Source organism: Verticillium alfalfae, genomic scaffold (genome assembly GCF_000150825.1).
Source record: "Verticillium alfalfae VaMs.102 supercont1.17 genomic scaffold, whole genome shotgun sequence".
In the NCBI taxonomy this organism is placed as follows: domain Eukaryota; kingdom Fungi; phylum Ascomycota; class Sordariomycetes; order Glomerellales; family Plectosphaerellaceae; genus Verticillium; species Verticillium alfalfae.
In genome coordinates this window covers 125,671-145,093 of record NW_003315022.1, presented here as the reverse complement: position 1 = coordinate 145,093, position 19,423 = coordinate 125,671, and the positions used below count along the sequence as shown (strand labels likewise).

Sequence of the window (19,423 nt, the reverse complement as noted above, 5' to 3'; positions counted from 1 at the left end):
CGTCGGCTTCGCTGAAGAGCTCCTCGCGACTGACGACCTTGAATGTCTTTTCGCGCTGGGGTCCTCGACCGGGAAGCCTGCCGACTTGGCCTTCTCGTCGGCAATCTCCTGAGTGAGGTTTTGGCTCCAGGCGATGATCCTCATGCCGAAAGCCATGCGCAAGATTTTGGCAGTCGCTACGCCCAGACGACCGAGCCCGGCCACGGCAAAGGTCTTGCCCGTAAGACCCGTGGCAAAGCCAGTCTGCCAGAGGCCAGCCTTGACGGCAGCATCATCGCGGGCGATGCCTCGGGCGAGCGCCAGCACAAGGGTGACGCAGTGTTCAGTGGTGCTGTTGGTACCAACCTGCGTGCCGGTCGACTTGTCAGCCGTGCCAGCAACGGGTATTGACTGTTCCTTGAAGAAGCCGAGATCGAGCGAGCTGTTGCGCAGACCAGTGGTCAGGAGCAGCTTGAGATTGGGTAGACGAGCGATGAGGTCTTTGGGAAAGGGAGTACGCTCCCTCATGGTGCCTTGCAACCCATGTCAGTTCTAGATGTGCAGTCGCTTTAGGAAGCTACGCGAGATGCCAGATGCATATGCAAGCCGGTCTCAAGGGGGGGGGGGTGGAGGGGCATGTGTACAGATAACATGGAACGGCTCCAACCGGTGGACAAGCGCCTCCTTCACATGCTGGGGCGTATCCGGGTGGTTCCATGGCAACAGAGTGTCCCTGAACACCGTCACATCGAAGACAGCCTTGTCGAGAGCATCGAAATGAGACACTGACAGGCCCTGATAGTCGTCGAGGACGGCAACCCTATGGGGCGTGCTTCCTTGAGCCATGGTGGAAAAGCAGGAGCAGGGGCGGTTGAGGATCCGGATGCGGCTGGGGCTTGGCGACACTATGGCGTGAAGCTGGCACAGAGTCTCCCGTGGCGCGTCGCGAGAGGAACGGGAGCGGGATGGACGTGCGATCAGGGGACAGGAATGCCACCCCGGATTCTTAGGCTACGATGGAAGAGGAAGCTCCCAAAACGAAAGGGAGCGGGCTAGGTGGGCGGCACAGGCGGGGCGGCCAGAATCGGTGATTGTCGGTCGGTCGGTCGGGGTCTGGGGTTTGTATCGGGATGTCTCGATCGTTTGAGACGGCGTGTTGCGGGCGGCGGAGGATACTTTGATCTGAGGCACTGATATGCTGTTTCTCGGTTATTCGCTCCGCCATTGGCTTTGAAGGTGAACGGCAATACCAGAGGGGAAGAGGGGGCACCCGGGGCCGATCTTGGTGGGTGGACCGAAATGGCTGCGATGGCTGATCATTGGCTGGCTGGGGCGACCCCGCGGCTCGGTCACTGTCGGGTTTGTAGGCCCTGCCAGTCGCTCCTCGCTTGCTGCTCCTGGTGCCGCACCTCCTTCTGCTCAGGACCACATCGAGGACAGTGGGCAGTCACGGCCCACCAGAAGGAGAAGACTGGGGGCAAGCACAGCCCAAGATTGACTTGGCATGAACCGCCCATGGAAGGAAGCAGCGTCGGGGCACAGACTTCAGAGGAAGGGGCCAACAACGAAGGATGGCGCCACTTGGTCACAGAAACTCAAATGCGGGCAGCAGTGAACATGAGAACCTGCTCTCATGGCTGCGACTGCTCTTGCACTGGCGAATAGTCGTCGTGTCTCGATCTTCTGGCAAGACGAAGGGAGCAAGAGCGCGTCAATGCCCTGGACAGATCGGCGTGAAGGAGTCAGGTGGGCGTGCAAGCAGCAATAGTCGAATTTGGGAAGGAAACCAGGACGGAACCCAGGAAGGAACCCAGGAAGGAACCTAGGAAGGAACACAGGCGGGCAGACTTCGTATCGAACACAGCGCGACCCAGAGCAGAGGGAAAGGACGGCGCTGACATGCATCCCCATCGCATCTCTACCGCGATATGAACACCCAATCTCTTGCTGGTCCGCCATCCCCATACCCCATTCCATTAATCAGGTCTGGCCCAACCACCAAGGCGCCATTACCAACTGCTATCTTCAATGCGTTGCTGCACTCTCAGTCTGTTGGCTGGCGATGGGTGGATGAACCGGTGGCCCTACATGGTGCTCCATCCACGTCGCCGGAGGCCCCTCTCCACCTTCAGGTGTCCATTTCCAGCGCGCGGTTGGCGACCGAGAGCCAAGAGCTCCAGGACTCGAGGAATCCAGCATGATAGTAGGCATCACTCAGTCGGTCCCTTCGCACATGACTCCATTACCCCCACCCTGTTTACCTACTCTATAGCAGAGAGTGGTAGACCCTGCATTGTTGCAAACAGGCAAGCCGTCACAATGACAACCCACCACCCTCTGCCCTGTCAATGGACTCCCAAGGCGGGACAAGCCCGATCGCACCGTTCGCTGCACACAAGTTGTCTTGTCCTGCGTTGACGCCATGAGGCGGAAAAGCTTGTCAATGACTGGGCAAGCTACACAGAACAGCAGAGCTAACCTGCGTCAACGTTACAGCAGCCACCCCGGGGCGCCAGCGACGTCTTTTCTCCGAGCGCCTTGCCCAACCTTGGTCTTGGCCTGGCCACCCTCCCTCGCAGCAGCGGGCGCTGGGCGCCTTGACTCGTTGACCCGTGCAGATTTTGAAGCCTCGGCATCGCCCAGCACAGCAACAAACGTATACCAAGCACTTTAGCAGCGCCGAGCCAAGCCACCCGTCGGGACTCGGCACTGCTTGTACTGCCCAGCCTTTCGACGTCAGGCCATGAAATTTTCACGGTACATTTGCCTTCGATCCTACAGCGATGCCTTGGATCCGAAGCAGGCAAGGAGCGAGCACACCTTCGTGGGAACTGATGATACCAGCGATGTGCGGACGAAACGGCACGTCCATGACAGTTTGAAGACCCTCGTCTTATCGGCGGAACCACGACCCTAGACTCTAGCCCCATGCACCCCAGCCTGTCGGTGTTGGAAGGTGCTCCTGGTGCTCCAACCCGACAGCGACGGCGCGCTGTGTTGCCCATGTAACCATCACCAACCCCCCTTGTCGTTGCAGGGGCACATCTTCCAGCGGCGTGGCCGTTTACGTACCAACAAACCTGCTCATACGACCGCAACGAAAGTTTAGGACCACTTCGCGCCCACCACATGCACCGTTGTAATTGACCCCCTCCCCGGACGCCACTAGACAATCCTGCATATCTTCAAGCCAATCGAGACGCCGATTTGCTTATCCTACCATGTCAGCCCTTCGACACACACCAAATCCTCCCGTCAATCATGAGACGAAGCACCTCGGTCGTTGAACCTGAGTTGGCCAGGGAAAGAAAGGAAGGTACGGGGGGAGACGGCTGTTTGTCGACTGCTGTGCAATCTTGTCTCACGCCGACTACGTGCTTATTCGCTGGCTAGTCCGATATTGACATCACACCACAGCAATTCAACCCAACTTAGGCCACACAAACACGCCACAGATTTCGCCTCTCCAAGCCTCGAGCTCGGCGGTTGCACCTCGACCTCGTCACGCGACCTTGCCGCGTATGCCTGCCGAAGATGCTGCTCACGCAATCGCAGGTTTGCTGGGTCATTCTTCGGCCTTGGCCGGCGAGGTGTAGGCGAAGCGTTCGCTCTCGGTGTTGCGGCTGCATCTGGACTGAGTCGAACAACGAATGTGTCAAGAATTGCCCATGAACAACGCACTAAAATCTAGCCTGCCAGCTCTTGTTACCAATTTCGGTGTTACTCCAGCGTCGCGGTTCCATATACGAGACGATCCTTTACTCATGGGCGCTAGCTTCCGTACCAGACCCTCAGGCTTACTTAACAGAAATTTCTTTTGTCGGCCGAGTCCAGCAGCCAAGGGGCAAATGACCCACGCAACCCATTGTTGCGCAACCAGCATCCCCTGGTCACTGCACCGCAATAGCACGAGGAAGAGAGAAACGGGCTGTTTTGAGCAACCGTAAATTCTCTCATTGCAGACCTTCTCCATCGCCCAGAGTTCTGGAACTGTCTCTCGCGACTATGATCAAAGTGCCGCAGATTGTTGATGCAAGGTTCTAATGTTGGATACCTCAATCTCTGGCCTGGACCTAGCTGATGACGGAGGAGCTGTCAAGTACGCCGATTTGACATGGACAAACCGCGGCTGGTGGCGCATGTTTGCGATGGTGGCTCTGATTTAGCGTTTGGCCTGTGAGATGCGACGCTTCGGGTGGCCCGCTGGCCTAGCTCAACAGAGGCGACGCTTCTCGAAGGTCTTTGTGCCTTCTTCCGCCGCTGGCGTGCTCTGGTCTCGGTGGCCACACCTGCTTGCGGCTGCATAACCCTGCCGCATTGCCGTGCCACAGCACTCGCAGCAGAAGGTCTCATTGGACACACGCCCGCCTTCCTTATCTGCGCACTACCGTCGGCGGGACATGCGCTGGGACGCCCGCTGTGCCAAGGTCGATCAGAGTGCCTCGTTCGACACACCCTTGCGCGTCGGCCGGCACGCCCCCTCGCAAGGTTGCGCCTCCAGCCGTCCATCGCTGGCTGCCGGGGCTAGCGCTCGCGACCGAACGGGGTGGCATGCCAGGATGGCCTTCCGCCGCCCTCGTTGTACGGATACAAGCTGATGGTGGTGGCCCGCCCGCCAGTCGCATGCCACTGGACCTTCCTGATTAGGCACTTGCTCCTGGGATGGACTGGAGTTGGCCAGAGGCGAAGGATAACCTTTCTAGATCGTTACCCACTCGAGTGATATCGCTCGTGTTGGGCCGTCTGGCTAGTCGCCAGTGTTTCGGAAGGTGGAACAAGTCGCATGGTGCCATGCTGCCCATTCTGCCCATTCACGGAATTGTACGCTGCGCTCATCATTTCCTACCTCGACCCTTCGGAAGACGGCCTGGTTGTGGCGAGATTGGCCACGCCTGTCAGTCCCAACGCACCGGCCAGCATGGAGACGCCCGCTTCAGGGCACAGACGGGGTTCTTGGATTCCAGGACCACTCTCTATCCCCAGAGTCGCGTGCGGCTGGTTCTGACCTGCCCGTCTAGGCAAGCTCGGGATCGATACCATGCGGCTCACTCACCTCGACCTGTGATTAGGGGTAGTCCCTTGACGGTCTCTGTATGGTCCAACGAGCGTTGACTCGCTTCGACTCGCCTCCCCTCCCCTCCACGCCCGACTTCCCCGTGCTACTAGTCCTCTATTAAAGACGTCCTCCCCCCTCCCCCTCACATCTGCTTCTTCGCGCAACTCGTCAACCCTCTCACCCTGCCCCCCAGACCGAAGGACAGTTCATCATGTCTCAAACCGCGCCCTCGACAACGAGGCCATTGCCAAGGGCCACGTGCCCAGGCCACCATTCAGGGTACTGAACAGGAGCTTCACAACGCCAAGGGCTCCATCGACATCACTCGTGCCGTCACAACACGTACGATGAGGAGCCCCTCGGCAAGTACGAGGATGACCCCACCGAAGAGGACCTACACACACTCCGCCGTGTCTCCGGTGGCATCCAGTGGTCCATGTACACCATCGCTTTCGCCGAGCTCTGCGAGCGATTCTCGTACTACGGATCTGCTGTCCTGTACACCAACTTCGTCAACCGTCCTCTCCCCCCCGGTTCGACCACCGGCGCCCCTGCCGACCCCAATGGCAGCATCATTCCTGGCGCCCTGGGCATGGGCCCCAAGGCTGCTCAGGGTATCAACCTGTTCAACCAGTTCTTCGCCTACCTGATGCCTCTATTTGGGTACGTTGTCACCCCTTTTCTCTATTCCCGAAATGCGCATGCTAACGACGAGCAGTGCCTGGTTGGCCGATGCCAAGCTTGGTCGTTACAAGACCATTCACATCGCCATCGTCGTCTCTACCATTGCGCACGTCATTCTCGTCGCTGCCGCCGCGCCCGGTGTCCTGACGTCCGGCAACAAGGGCGGGTTCGGTGCCTTCATCATTGGTCTCCTTCTGCTCTGCACTGGTACCGGTCTTTTCAAGGCCAACATTTCTCCCCTGCTGGCTGAGCAGAACCGCGACACCCGCATGCGTGTAGAGGTTCAGAACGGCGAGCGCGTCCTCATCGACCCCTCGATCACCAACTCGCGTGTCTTCTTGTGGTTCTACTTCGCCATCAACATTGGAGCCACCGTTGGTCAGGTCTGCATGGTCTTCGTCGAGAAGTACCACAGCTTCTGGCTGGCCTTCTTCCTGCCCACCGTTCTGTTCCTCCTCTGCCCCCTGGTTCTTGCTCTCAACAAGAAGCACTACCACCTCACTCCTCCTACCGGCTCCGTTCTCCAGAAGTTCCTCCAGATGTTCGGCTTTGCTAAGAAGCGTTCTACTGGTGCTTTCTCCGTCAACTGGGAGGCTGCCAAGCCCTCCAACGTGCCCGTTGCTGAGCGCCCCGGCTGGATGACGTACGATGACGCCTGGGTCGACGAGGTGAAGCGTGGTCTGATGGCCTGCAAGGTCTTCCTCTTCCTGCCCATCTTCTTCCTCGCCTACAACCAGATGACCGGTAACCTCACCACCCAGGCCGGCACCATGGAGCTCCACGGCGCCCCCAACGATGTTATCCAGAACCTGAACCCCCTGTCGATCATCATCATGGTCCCCATCATGGACAAGGTCGTCTACCCCGGTCTCCGCAAGATGGGCATTGCCTTCACCCCCCTGAAGCGTATGGCTGTCGGTTTCCAGTTTGCCACTGCCTCCATGGTCGCCGCCTGTGTTATGCAGTACTTCATTTACGAGAAGTCCCCCTGCGGCTGGAACGCCAACACGTGCGCTGAGGAGGGCGAGGTTGCGCCCATCAACGTCTGGGCCCAGTCTCTTCCCTACGTTCTCGTCGGTATTGCTGAGATCTTCACCAACGTCTCCTCGTACGAGTACGCCTTCGCCAAGGCTCCCGAGAACATGAAGTCTCTAGTCATGTCCGTCAACCTGTTCATGTCGGCCATCTCTGCCGCTCTCGGCCAGGCCTTCACCCCCATCTCGGGCGACCCCTACCTCGTCTGGAACTACGCTGCCGTGTCTGGTATCTCGTTCATCGGTGGCATCGCCTTCTGGCTTCTGCTTCCGCACCTGGACAGCCAGGAGGACAAGCTCAACATGCTCCAGAAGACCGAGTTCCTCGGCACCGTTCAGCCCAACGCTCGCCCACGAGCAAGAGGAGGTTGTCGAGACCAAGGTTTAATTGCGCACTGTTTTACGGTTGTTGTCTAGACGATTGCATGAGAGGTCGAGGCCCGCCTGGTGTTCACGTACTTTTATATGATATCCCCAGTAATGCCAGGATGGATGGGCAGCTCGAGTGCGCCATGAGAAGTAGTATGTAGTAATGCGACATGAGAGATTCATCGCTATCTTCGTTTCAAAGCTATAATTACAATGCCGTGACTGGGAACCATTCGATAAGCTTCGCATAGCCCGCGACCACATAAGGCACATGTCGTCTAACGTAGGTTGAACGGCAACTACCCCTGCGAGATCGCTCAGCCGCATCGCCAAGGCTCGCAGGATGTGGAGCTCCAGTGCCGATACTCGGAACGGCTTCGAGGCTAGCCCGACAGATGCAGTTAGATGATCCCGACGATGCGGTTGTTGTACATTTTGACATGCCCTTCCCGCTTTCCCTTTTGCTCTAGGCACAATTTCCAGCTCCAAAGGGGCCGTTGCTCGCATGGTGCGCGAAGTGTGTCACTGCGGATCCCTTCTCGCGCGGATGTTGCCGCGGCAAGGTTCTAGGTCCTATGCTCACTCGCCACTGCGCTTCTCCCCTCTTCTCCGAGAGAGCTCCGGAAGGGGGGGGGGGGGGCAGGATGGTCTGCTCGAGGCGGATGTAGAACGAGAAAATTCGCGCGGCAGGTTACGGGCAATTTTCGGCATCGTAGCGTCAGCCGAGAGAGTCGAGCCCGCAGGTTGACACGGCTGCGACGCCGTCATGAAAATGTTGGTTGCCACTCTATGTCCACTCCTCCTCCAGAAAGACAGCCTAGACGCTCTTCACCTTGCCCCCGTCGTAGCGGATCCCCGTCGTCACGTCACCGAACCACAGGGCCGCCTTGTCCTTGACGATGTTCTTCCTGGCATACCAAGGCCCCCTCTCCATGGACATGGGCAGCCTGTTCCTGGCGACGCGAAGTAATTGCTCTTCATGTCCATGACGGGCAGCTTGGGCGCGGCCCTTGCGCTCGGCAGCGTCGAGGGTCGACCGACGGGGGTGGCGCGCTCGGTACCGGTGGGCGCGCATGTGGCCGTAGACCCCCCAGGGCGATGCTCGTGACGGCGTCGGCCCCGGGCGTTCAGGTGCCGGCGACGTAGCCCATGACGGCGGCGGCGTTGGGCACGCCCTTGAGATGCAGCCGCCCCAGGCGTAGCAATTGGCGAGGTCAAACGTCGGCGCCGTCGACGCGCAACGCCATGCCGCCGAAGCAGCTTCAATGTTGCAGGCCCGTTGGCCGTCAACGAGCACGTCGGCCGGCAAGGTGGCGGGCCGGTGGGGCGTGCGGGACGCCGTCGGCGACGACGGCGTCGATGTGGTCGGTGACAATCTCGGCGTTGGGCCGGTGCAGCGCGCGGAAGACGTCGCCGTCGGGGCTGATGCAGAGGCGCTGCTCCCAGGGCTTGTAGGACGGGTTGAAGTGCACGTCGACGGGGTAGCCCGGCGGCAGCTGGCGCGTGGCCTCCTTGGCGAGGAAGCTGCGGGCGGCCGAGGGGAAGGTCAGGAGGAAGCCGACGAAGAGGACCTCGAGGAGGAGGTCCTTGGCGGCGGCGAGGCGGTGGGCGAGCCAGAGCGGCAACAGGCGGCGCAGCAAGGCGTCGAAGGGGCTCGCGCTCGGCAGCGCAAAGACGTACGACGGGCTGCGCTGGAGGACGGTGACGGACGCCGCCGTCTCGGCCATGGTCGGGAACAGGGTCCAGGTGGTGGCGCCGGAGCCGACGATGACGACGTTCTTGCCGGCGTAGTCGAGGTCCTGGGGCCACCACTGCGGGTGGGCGACGGTGCCGGCAAAGTCGTCGAGGCCCGGGATGGCGGCCTGGAGGGCGCGGTCGTACGAGTAGTAGCCGGTGCAGAGCAGCATGAAGGCGGCGCGGAAGCGCTTTCGCTGACCGCCGTGGTCGACCTCGACGGTCCAGCGCGCCGTCGCCGAGTCCCAGTCGGCGGAGAGGATGCGGTGGCCGAAGCGAAATGTGCTTGTCGAGGCCGTGGGTGCGCACGGCGTCCTCGACGTACTCGATGATGCGCTCGCCCTCGATGATCTTGCGCTCGTGCGTCCACGGGTGCCAGTTGAAGCCAAAGTTGGTCATGGCGGCATCGCAGCGGAACCCGGGGTACTTCCAGAAGGACCACGTGCCGCCGAGAATGTCGCGGCCTTCGAGCACCGCGAGGGACGCATTCGGCAGCTCCGTGCGCACGCGGTACGCCGCGTTGATACCTGAGAGGCCGGCGCCGAGGATGAGCACGTCGAGCTCTTCGGCCATTGTGCGAACGAGCAGTCGACGGGACGGGCGGTGACGTCGTACGAGAACAGAATGCCGCCTGAACCTAGTGCTGACAGACCCCTTGACAACTCGATGTAGCGAATGATGGCTGGAATTGGGGGCAGGGCAAAGGAAGGTGGTGGTGACACAGTCGTTTGCGTTATTGGTGTGCGGTTTTCTATCTCCTGTTTGCTGTGCAATGTCGCGATTCGACGATAGACTCTGGCTGTGTGGAGATGGTCGCAACGTCTATGGGATGCCACGATGTGACGTGGGGTGATGAGATGATAGGGTCAGGGGGGGTTGGTCGGCGAGAATGTTGGGGCGAAGTCTAGATCTTCACATGGTTCATGCATTGTGCTGCTACACCGAGCGCGAGCGCCGAGACACCGAGACACCGAGGTCACCGGGTTCACCGAGATTTGATGCTCCCATGGCGAGTACAATCACGTTGTTAGCAGAGATGCGTTTTGATTCGGATAAATCCGTATTTTTGTATTTTTCTTTCGTCTTTTTCCCTTGGTATCTCTTCTCTTTTTTTCTCTTTTCCTTACGCCTTCATGCTGTTCATCTCAATGGGGCCCCCAAACGTCGACAAAGGAAATACAACACGTGCGCTGTTGCTACTGTCCACCAAGACCGTCCTGCTCATCCACCTCGTCCAAGTCCTCGAACATGGCCGGATCGTTCTCCTGAGCCTCCTTCCTCCACCGCTCCAAGTCGTCAAACACCCCAGGGTTGACGCGCTGCATCTCCGCAGTCCACCGGTCGAGCTCCGACACGCTGTCGTACGTGTCCTTCACGATGCTCGCCTCCCAGGCCATCATCTCCCGTGACATGTTCGCCGCAAAGTACGCATGGCACTGCTGCCACGACCACCACCGGCCCGAGTCCCTTCCGTCCATGTGCCCCCAGAACATTCCGGCGATGCCCCGGTGCACGCAGTCCTGACACCACTTGGCCGGAAAGTCGTTGCAGAACACGTCCTACGCCGTCCACTCCCACCCGTCCTTGGCCACCACCTGCACCGCCTCTGCTTTCCGGCAGCCCTGGTTGATGCGCGCCATGATGGGGCTGAGGAGCCGCGTGGGCTGGAACCCGTCGATGCCGAGCTCCTCCGACGCAAAGTTGTGGTACCGACCGCTCTGCGCCTTCGTGTACTCGCAGAGCTGGAACGGCTGCCGTGGCCGCCGGATGGCGCCCCTGTCCATCCACGGCTTGACGGCCGTCACGGCGCGTGTGCCGTTCGGGCCGCCTTGGCAAAAAGTGCCGCCGTGGCAGAGGTAGACTACGTCGGTCGGGTTGCACATGGAGAGGGGCAGACTGCTTCAGATGTGCGTTGCTGTTGGGTTCGTATCGTGTAAGCGTCGGAATTGTTCCTTGGTTCTTTGTGCAGATAAACTTGATGCATGTCTGTCTGGAGTACTTGGGTACTTAAACATTCAGGGAGGCCCGAGAGCAATGACTATGATGAAGATCAGCTACTCATAGCCTACTATCGGGCAGCATGTGAGTCGGTTGTGGTCGCCCGGGTGTACACAGACAGCTCCCTCAACCTGGATTACTCATGGTGTTCTGGTGTTCTGGTGTCTGGAAAATTATTTTGCACATATTGCTGGGGCACTGCCGTTCTTTGGCAATGACCGTTCCGTCCGTGGTACTGGCGCAGAATGAGATGTGGCTTCAGATGGACAGGGCTCGACCTGTCAGCCCGGAACAGCTGTTTCGTCCAAGTGCAGTTCATTGTAACCAGAGAAGCTTCTGGCGATGAATCGCGTCTCACTTTGCAGTCCCGAGCCATACCCGACATCCTCTACCATCTATCGTAGTCTGGGATGTCCTCCTCAAAATACGTCTCCGTGACTCTGGTGAACCCAACATCCGGAGCATTGTATGGCCACGGCTCGCCCTCGCCCGTGGCAAACAGCCCAAACGAGTTGCCGCTAAAGACGAACCAGCCCGCCGGCGCAAAAGCCTGCCACCTGGACTCAATCTCCTTGACGTACGTAGGCCTCTTCTGCCCTTTGAGGCTGTAGCCCAGCTCATACTTCAGCGGCGTGGCGCGGATATGCAGCGTGAGGCCCGAAGAGAGCCCAGCGCTGGATTCGTTGAGCGGCGTTTGCCAGTACTATGCCGAGGTTAGCAGAAACTTTGATACCATCTTTTCGTCTGCCCGTACCTCTGTCGTCAGGTTCCTCCGCAGCCCGACATACAGACACAGGCCCGTCCCATTGACACAGCCCCGGAGGCCAATGTCCTGGTGCTGAAACTCGGACAGATACGACGAGATGCCGATCCTGTTCCGGGGGCCCAACGATCCCTTGAAGCCCAGCAGCTCGGCCGAGAAGGTCATGTTCAGCGACGTCTGCTTCCTCAGGAGGGCGGCCGGGGTGTCGCGGTCGCTGAGCCCAAAGACGTTGGGCCGCAGCGCCAGGCGGCCGTTGAAGACCTTATAATTCTGCGTATATGGCGTCCGCAGCTGGTACCAGCTCTTGTCGAGCTCGGGGCCCGAAAAGTCGTCGACCCACGGTTCGGGGACCGGTCGGGCGCCGGCAGCCTCGGCGCCCACCTGCTCGCTGAGGAGGACGGGACGGCCGCCGTTGAGGACCGGCCATCCGTCGACCCACTCGGCTTCGACGAGGAAGCCCTCGCGGCCTATGACGAGGCGTCAGTTCAGAAGGAGTCCGACGATCTACGCACCGTTGTGCAAAAGGGGGGGGGGGGGGCTGACCTAGTGGCGAACTGCCATTGATGTTCCGCCGCGCGAGAAACGAGGCGTACCACGTGCCGTCCGCCGCCTCGACGAGCGTCGCGTGGCCTGTCGACTGCACGGTCAGGTTCTTGAACCCCCACTGCCCGTTGTACAGCAGCGGGTTGCCCGGTCCCGCTTCAAATGGGCCCTGGGGGCTCGTGCTCCGGGCGACCGTCACGCGGTGAAGCTCATCCGTCCCGCCTGCGACTGTCAGCACCCGATGCTCTCAGTCTTCGAAACCGAGCATGCGCCCTTCTCACCTTCAGCGGCGATGAGGTAGTAGTAGCCGTCCCGGTACACCGTCTTGGGACCCTCGGGCCGCGCGCTCGCGACGTGCGGCAGCGTGCCGTTCCAGAGGCTCGCATAGGGGCCGACGCAGCGGCCGGACGACACGGAGACCTCGCAGCCGGCGAGGCCCCACAGGCGGTCGGCGTTGTTGTTGGGCGCCATGAGGTTGAGGTACGTCTTGCCGGAGACGGGGTCGTGGAAGAGCTCCGGGTCGATGCCCCAGGGGTCGGCCCAGACGGGGTCGGACCAGGTGATGAGGTCGGCGGACGAGGCGAAGAAGACGCGGGGCCAGACGCGGGCGACGGGGTCGTAGGTCCAGCGCGTCATCGAGGCGATCCAGAACTTGCCCTTGAAGTAGGAGAGGCTCGGTGCCCAGGCGCCTTGGCGTGCTCGTCAGTCTCTGGCATTTGCTGTCCGCGTCGGCCGGGTATGGCGGGCCAAGTGAAGGAGGGGAGCAAGAAGGGGAGCCGCGGGTCTTACCGGCGGAGGTCGGGGTGCCGTAGAGCGGCAGCTGCTCCGGGCGGGTAAAGGCATGGCTCTTGAGGGTCCAGTTTGCCAGATCCTTACCTGGTCATGCGGTCAATGTACGCTCTCAGGATGATCGAGGGGCGCTTACTGTGGTAGATGGGGATGCCGGGATAGTACTCGAAGCTCGACGTCGCGATGTAGTAGTCATCTTTGACCCGCAAGATGGACGCATCAGGGTTCCATCCGGGGATGACTGGGTTCCAGATCGCAGTGACGGCATCAGCGAAAAGCGCTGCGAGGCACGCCCCGAGTGTGGATGTGAGCTTCATGCTGTGCAGTAGCAAGGCAGGCGAAGTGAGCTTGGCCTTCAACACGAATCCCACAATGTCGTTTCCCCAGATCTTATATGAGCCATCGATGTACCCCCGCGTTTTCCGTCCCAAGGTGCGCGGGGTGCGTTCGCGGGGACCAGACGGCCGCCGGAGGAGCTTCCGGGGCTGCTCCGGGTGGGCGGGGAACTCGACGCAATGCTACCATCATGTTAGGACTTCTGCCTGGTATTCTTGATGAGTACGATCAGTACGATGATCAAATGGCCATCGGGCGAAATGCCGGCATGCCAAGCACGGGACACGAACGATTGACGAGGCGACTTGATGCCGCATTGTGAGATTGGCTGCGCGTCAAGGCAACCCATACCTTAGGAATCTCATCTAAGAAAGTCTTTCTTTCCTCTGTCGATACGGATGATTGACTAGACAGACAACCACAAGATTATTCCCAGTTGTTGGCAAAAGAAGGACTGAGACGAAGCAAAAGGAAACGACGAGAGCAGGATTTGAACCTGCGCCACCGAAGTGAATAGATTTCTAGTCTATCGCATTAGACCACTCTGCCATCTCGCCTGTTGCTGAACGAGTGCCAGATTGCAGGCATTATCCCCGGCGCGTAATCATGTGGGTGTGGGTGCTTTGAGCCCCAGTCGCGATACCTGAAGCGGACGGTCTGCTGTGGATACGACCAACTTGGGTGGTCCAGCCGCTACACTAATAATCCCGGTAAAGCACCCTCAAAGTGTGCGGCCTGGGCATGTTCTGGTCCTATGGGTAGATGTCGCCGAACTTGGCTTCGAAAGTTGCCTTGATGAATCTCCATCGAGTACCATTCCCCTCTCTTTCTTCGATGGGACAGCTCCTTGCTGCCTCGACAATGAAAGAGGTATCTCTACCAAGGGCGCAATGACCTTGTTGAGGGACTGTCAGGGAAATTGCCAAATCGGACCACACGAAGAGACATGACACCGCCGTTCAATTGCTCTTCTCTAGTTGCCCTAGGTCCGTCGCCCGGCCGAACGGCTGCGGGTTGCCTTTTCCAGGTGGAGGAAACCCGCTCGCAATTCAAACACAAGCCGCTGTCGTCCTTGCATCGAATAACGACGCTTGTTTCCATGACATCTTGACGGTCATCATGTTGACATGCCTGTCACTCCGACAGGTATGCCGTGGGGTCAGGCACTTCTCTGGTGAACCGAAATATGACCCAATGCCAAAACACCAACTATGTGCATTCAGTCGCAAAATGATGTCGAAGAGCGGCAAGAGGAGGTGTCTGTCTGTCTCGATCGCCAAGTCCATGCCCGGTTCGCGCCCGACAAACATGGGTTCGGCTCACCATGTCCAGGGGCAAGCGAATCCAGCTTGACCTGAAGGTTTGATCGGCAATGCTCAACCTTGCTTCAGGCCATGCTGATGAGGCTCCCTAGCCCAAATTGCGGGCGACTAGCCGGCCCCCTTTTGAGTGCACCCGCTCCAGCGACCGGCCGGAAAAGGACTGCCGTCAACTACCGTGCCAGCTCCCATGGCTAACTAATGATTCAACCTCCCAGAACAGCAGCAAACTTCCCTTGGCCCAGACCAATGGGTGCTGAAAGACCAGAGCCCCGGACCGCATGGACGTGTGCCTCTCTGCCTGCACGTGCCATTTTGTCCACGGCAGCGGGTTGGCGGACAGACATTCGGGGATGACTGGCACGACCCCTATAAATGTCGGCGATCCGCCGGTCGAAGGATCGGCGCTCTTGACGGCTTTCGATGTATTGCATCACAGCCTCACTACTGCAAGACTTCCTCCGAACAGATCACAGACTGAACATCAAAGCCGAGGCCACGGCCAGCAGAGGCCACTTGAACTATGGAGGAGAGTCACGAAAGGCATGGCTCGCTCGACATGGAAAAGGCCCAGGAGACGCGTGTTGACAATGTCGACTCGGCCAGCGCCAATTTCGAGATGGAAGAGGATGCCCTGCCGCCGGGCTACTTCCGCAGCCGCTTCTTCATTGGCTCCATGATGGGCATCGGCCTCGGTCTCATGGCCGGCGTCGCTGGATTTGGATACGCCGCGCCCATTCTCGGCGTCATCAACGCCGACATTGGACCCGACCCGAACATCGTCTGGGTCGCCCTCGTGTACACCCTCGTCAGTGCTGTGACCCTGACCATCATTGGGCGCGTGTCCGACATTTTCGGTCGCCGGTACATGTTCGTCGGCGGCGCGGCCCTCGGCGTCATCGGCAGCATTGTGTGCGCCGTGGCCCCCGACGTGCCCACGCTCATCGGCGGCATGACCATCATCGGCGTCGCCGCAGCCACGCAACTGTCCTACTTCTACGTTATGGGCGAGCTCGTGCCGATGAAGTACCGCCTCGCCGGCAATGCCTTCTGCTACCTGTTCTGCATCCCCGGCTCGGGCATCGCGCCCCTCCTCGCACAGGCTTTCATCCGGCATCACCCCAACGTCGGCTGGCGCGGCCTATACTATCTCAACACGGGTATCAACCTCGCAAGCTTCTTGTGCTGGTTCTTCTTCTACCACCCGCCCACCTTCCGCATGAAGCACGGTGGCGACGCCTCCAAGTGGGCGTACATCAAGAACTTTGATTACGCCGGTACAGCCCTCTACACGGGCGGCTTGCTCATTTTCATGATGGGCCTCAACTGGGGCGGCGTCGTGTACGCATGGGACTCTGCCCACGTCATTGGGACCATCGTCGTCGGCTTCGTCGCACTGCTGGCCTTTGTGCTGTGGGAGTCGCTCGTCAAGCTCAAGGAGCCGCTCGTGCCGATGCACTACTTCCGCCACGGTCCGTGGGTGTCGTCGACCATCCTGACTGGTCTGGGCGCGAGCGTCTACTACGCCTTTGCCATTGTATGGCCGTCCATGGTGGCCGTGTTGTACACGGACCCGGCCGACTCACCTTTCTACTCAGCATGGCTGGCCTCGTGCGTGTCGCTATTCATCGTCATGGGACAGATTGTGGGCGGATTCATTGGCAAGAAGATCGGTCACCTCAAGTGGCAGTGCGTCGTCAATATTGTTCTGGGTGGTGCGTGCTTTGGCGCCATCGCAAGCTGTGGGCCTGACACGCCAGTGCGGGCGACGGTGCTCGTATCCTTGGGCGTCTTCTTCATCGGGTGGACCGAGGGTACCGCCATCACGATCGTGACGCTGTGCGCGCCCGACCAGGCTCATCTCGGCAGCGCCAGTGGCATCGCCGGCAGCATCCGCTTCCTCATCAGCAGCATTGCTGCGTCTGTGTACAACGTTGTGCTTTCGAATCGGCTGGCGCAGGAGATCCCGGCGCAGGTACCGCCGGCCGTGATAGCCGCTGGTCTGCCGGCATCGAGCGTGGCTGATTTTCTGGCTGGGTTCACGACGGGGTCTTTCGAGGGCGTCGCTGGCTTGACGCAAGATGTGTTGGCAGTAGGGACGGCGGCATACAAGCAGGCCAATGCGGATGCGTACCGGACCGTGTTCTTCACAAACATTGCCTTTTCAGGGGTGGCCATCATCTGCGCGCTGCTGATGCCCAACGTGGATAAACATTTGACAGACCGCGTGACGACGACGTTGCATCAGGGACGGGACGAGAAGCTAGCTGGCGAGTAAGGGCCAAGTACCTGGAGAGCGGAATGAGAACACGTTTTCTTCTTGTTGATTCGCCTGTGTGTGCTAGCAGATGTTGGTTGGTGTGATATGATTACTGCATTCCTCGAGGGCCCGTCTTCAGTAGACGCCGTCGGCAAAGTCGACAACAACGGCCTTGGTGACGAGCCCTTCAATGCTCTTGACAAAAGCCTTGTGCACAGGATCCTCCTTGACGTAGTAGTCACGATCAGACGCGCTGGAAAACTCAACGACAAAGGCGTGGGTGATGCCGCCTTGGAGACCTTCAGGCGAGTTATCCTTGCCTCCCTTGGCGGACACGATGTAGGGAGTGCCGCTGGTGGGGTGGACGCAGTTGTCCTTCAGCTGCAGCATCCTCGCAGTGGCCTTGTCATGTCAGAAGCTGAGTGCAAAGGCACAGGACGATACACTTACGTCTCTGATGGCTGAAGAGGACGCGTCCTCCTTGAACTGGAACAGAACGAGGTGCGTGATGGGACCCATGGCGATGGAAGGGAGGAGATCGTAGGGGACGTGAACTTGCAAGGGACTGAGATAGACACCGAGAGCGATGAGCAGCAAAACGACGACGAGTATGACGGATTTGAGACCGCGGGGAAGCATGATGATCAGCGGGTGAGGGGTTGAAGAGGAGAGAGATCAAAGAACTCTTTCGGCGGTTGCGGTTTGCAGGATTCGCGATGGAGACCTCAAGGAAGGCATAGGGGAGCAGTGAGTGCCCGATTGGGACAGGGGAAGTGGGGCGTATACTGCCAGATGGTGACAGCCCAATGCGTTCTCTCAGCTGGCACACCCTCAACCTGTTGATGATGCGTCGATGGAGTGGACGTTGTCGTCATGATCAGTTCAGTTTCAGACGGTCAGCCGTAAGACGGTATGTACAGTAGCATCACCTGCCGATTTTCCTTCTCAGTCCGACCTTCGCCGTTCAAGCCAAGAAGGCCGAGTATTAGGGTGCCGCGGACAGATGAAAGACCAACGACAAGCCGTTGCCCCACTTGAAGGCATCTGGACAAATGCGAGGGAGCCTCATCAGGCAATGATGTAGACTCGTTGCCAATCTCCCTCTCATCAACATCACTCACCTTGACCCTGGGCCAGGCCATCATCACCGCAATGGGCGACAACTTCCAACCGGCCCTCATTGTGGTCGACTTTCAGGAAGATTTCTGCCCACCCGTAAGCTGACCATGACCTCAGTGCTGTCACCCATTCGCAAAGGGCCATACCGGGTCATCAACGGATGGCGCATGATCAGCATCAGGCATGATAACACTGACATCTCCCCCCACAGCATGGCTCACTTGCAGTCGCCAACGGCCGCGACATTGCCCCCATCGTCAACAGCCTCCTCAGCTTGCCCTTTGTCGCCAAAATTGCCACCAAGGACTGGCACCCAGCCAGCCACATCTCCTTTGCCTCGAATCACGCAGGTGCCTCGCCCTTCACCTCGACGACGACAATCACGAACCCCGCCAACCCATCGGAATCATATGCCTCTCGCCTGTGGCCCGTTCACTGCGTCCAGAACACGTCCGGCGCCAGCCTCGTCCCCGAGCTCGAAGCCCACCGCCTGACGGCGACCATTGAAAAGGGCCACGTGCGCGACATCGAAATGTACAGCGCCTTCCGCGACCCCTACGGCGTCGTTGACAGCGGCCTCGCCGAGACGCTGCGGGGGCAGGGCGTGACGGACGTCTTCGTCGTCGGGCTGGCGGGAGACTACTGCGTCAAGTGCACGGCCGTGGACGCCGCGCGCGAGGGTTTTCGGACGTGCGTTGTCGAGGAGGGCACGCGCTGCGTCGAACCCGACAAGTGGGAGGCATGCAAGGACGAGCTCGAGGCGGGCGGCGTCCGCGTCGTGAGCGTGAAGGGGGCAGAAGTTCGGCGGGTGCGGGGTGCGTAAGGCCGTGTATCCCCCAGAGGAGGGAAATGGAGTCGGCATGCCATATGGCCGAAAGACACGAGGTTGGCGAGGTTTGTGGATTCTCTGCCTACGGTTCTCGGGCACGTCGCTCGAGAACATCTGGGGAAGTAAGAAGTGATGCTTAGCTAATCGCAACACGATCATCTGGTAACAAATCGTTACAGCTGCCGACTCGCTTGACTTGACTCGACCCTACATTACGTGGTACGCCAGCACTGCATCCAACGTACTATATCATGTCGCCTGTTGTGGAACTCGAGCGACATGGCCTGGCATGGATCGCCAGGGGGTTTGCAGATCTCACAGCTTGTACACCCATTGCATCTCACTAAGGCTGTCACTGAGGTATCGTACTTTGTGACATATGAATGTTGCCCAAACGTGAGGCAATAAGGTCGAGATGAGATAAAAAGCTAAACGGATCGTGCAGACGGTTAACACTGGGGCTGACAAAGGGGATGGGTGTACCATGCATGTACTGCAGTGAAGCGATATTGAGGGTCGAACCGGTTGGGCTCCACCGCAAGTCTCTCATGGCGGTGTGATCGACGAACGGCACGGACAGTTCCAAGGTCCCGCCAGTCCGTCACAATCAT

The 19,423-nt window shown here is 59.5% G+C and overlaps 8 protein-coding genes and 1 non-coding gene across 9 annotated transcripts in view; 4 read left to right on the top strand and 5 right to left on the bottom strand.

Moving 5' to 3' along the window:
- The window catches only part of VDBG_09892 (3-hydroxyacyl-CoA dehydrogenase type-2), a gene marked incomplete at both ends in the record, with an annotated part of 1,779 nt that extends 1,389 nt beyond the window's left edge, over positions 1–390 (top strand). The window contains one exon of the mRNA XM_002999806.1: positions 174–390. Within this exon, the coding sequence (XP_002999852.1) occupies positions 174–390 (217 nt within the window). The remainder of the gene's footprint in view (positions 1–173) is intronic.
- Positions 391–5,471: 5,081 nt separating this feature from the next.
- VDBG_09891 (peptide transporter PTR2-A) lies at positions 5,472–7,309 on the top strand (the record flags this gene model as incomplete). The annotated part of the gene is made up of 2 exons (XM_002999805.1): positions 5,472–5,698; positions 5,754–7,309. The coding sequence occupies 2 exons, from the start codon at positions 5,472–5,474 to the stop codon at positions 7,168–7,170; spliced, it is 1,644 nt and encodes a 547-aa protein (XP_002999851.1).
- A 630-nt stretch (positions 7,310–7,939) lies between these two features.
- On the bottom strand, positions 7,940–9,429 carry VDBG_09890 (phenylacetone monooxygenase; the record flags this gene model as incomplete). The annotated part of the gene is made up of 3 exons (XM_002999804.1): positions 7,940–8,223; positions 8,420–8,933; positions 9,004–9,429. The coding sequence occupies 3 exons, from the start codon at positions 9,427–9,429 to the stop codon at positions 7,940–7,942; spliced, it is 1,224 nt and encodes a 407-aa protein (XP_002999850.1).
- Positions 9,430–10,052: 623 nt separating this feature from the next.
- Positions 10,053–10,739, bottom strand: VDBG_09889 (predicted protein; the record flags this gene model as incomplete). The annotated part of the gene is made up of 2 exons (XM_002999803.1): positions 10,053–10,212; positions 10,420–10,739. The coding sequence occupies 2 exons, from the start codon at positions 10,737–10,739 to the stop codon at positions 10,053–10,055; spliced, it is 480 nt and encodes a 159-aa protein (XP_002999849.1).
- A 503-nt stretch (positions 10,740–11,242) lies between these two features.
- VDBG_09888 (beta-xylosidase) lies at positions 11,243–13,266 on the bottom strand (the record flags this gene model as incomplete). The annotated part of the gene is made up of 5 exons (XM_002999802.1): positions 11,243–11,557; positions 11,609–12,084; positions 12,442–12,849; positions 12,950–13,036; positions 13,086–13,266. 5 exons carry the CDS (start codon positions 13,264–13,266, stop codon positions 11,243–11,245), a joined length of 1,467 nt encoding a protein of 488 aa, XP_002999848.1.
- Positions 13,267–13,760: 494 nt separating this feature from the next.
- On the bottom strand, positions 13,761–13,842 carry VDBG_15216. Its single transcript has one exon. It is a non-coding gene; the product is annotated as a tRNA-Ser (tRNA).
- Positions 13,843–15,127: 1,285 nt separating this feature from the next.
- On the top strand, positions 15,128–16,882 carry VDBG_09887 (conserved hypothetical protein; the record flags this gene model as incomplete). Its single annotated transcript, XM_002999801.1, has 1 exon — positions 15,128–16,882. The coding sequence occupies one exon, from the start codon at positions 15,128–15,130 to the stop codon at positions 16,880–16,882; it is 1,755 nt and encodes a 584-aa protein (XP_002999847.1).
- Positions 16,883–17,174: 292 nt separating this feature from the next.
- Positions 17,175–17,503, bottom strand: VDBG_09886 (stress responsive A/B barrel domain-containing protein; the record flags this gene model as incomplete). Its single annotated transcript, XM_002999800.1, has 2 exons — positions 17,175–17,255; positions 17,315–17,503. The coding sequence occupies 2 exons, from the start codon at positions 17,501–17,503 to the stop codon at positions 17,175–17,177; spliced, it is 270 nt and encodes an 89-aa protein (XP_002999846.1).
- A 513-nt stretch (positions 17,504–18,016) lies between these two features.
- On the top strand, positions 18,017–18,806 carry VDBG_09885 (pyrazinamidase/nicotinamidase; the record flags this gene model as incomplete). The annotated part of the gene is made up of 2 exons (XM_002999799.1): positions 18,017–18,079; positions 18,195–18,806. The coding sequence occupies 2 exons, from the start codon at positions 18,017–18,019 to the stop codon at positions 18,804–18,806; spliced, it is 675 nt and encodes a 224-aa protein (XP_002999845.1).
- Positions 18,807–19,423: the final 617 nt, after the last annotated feature.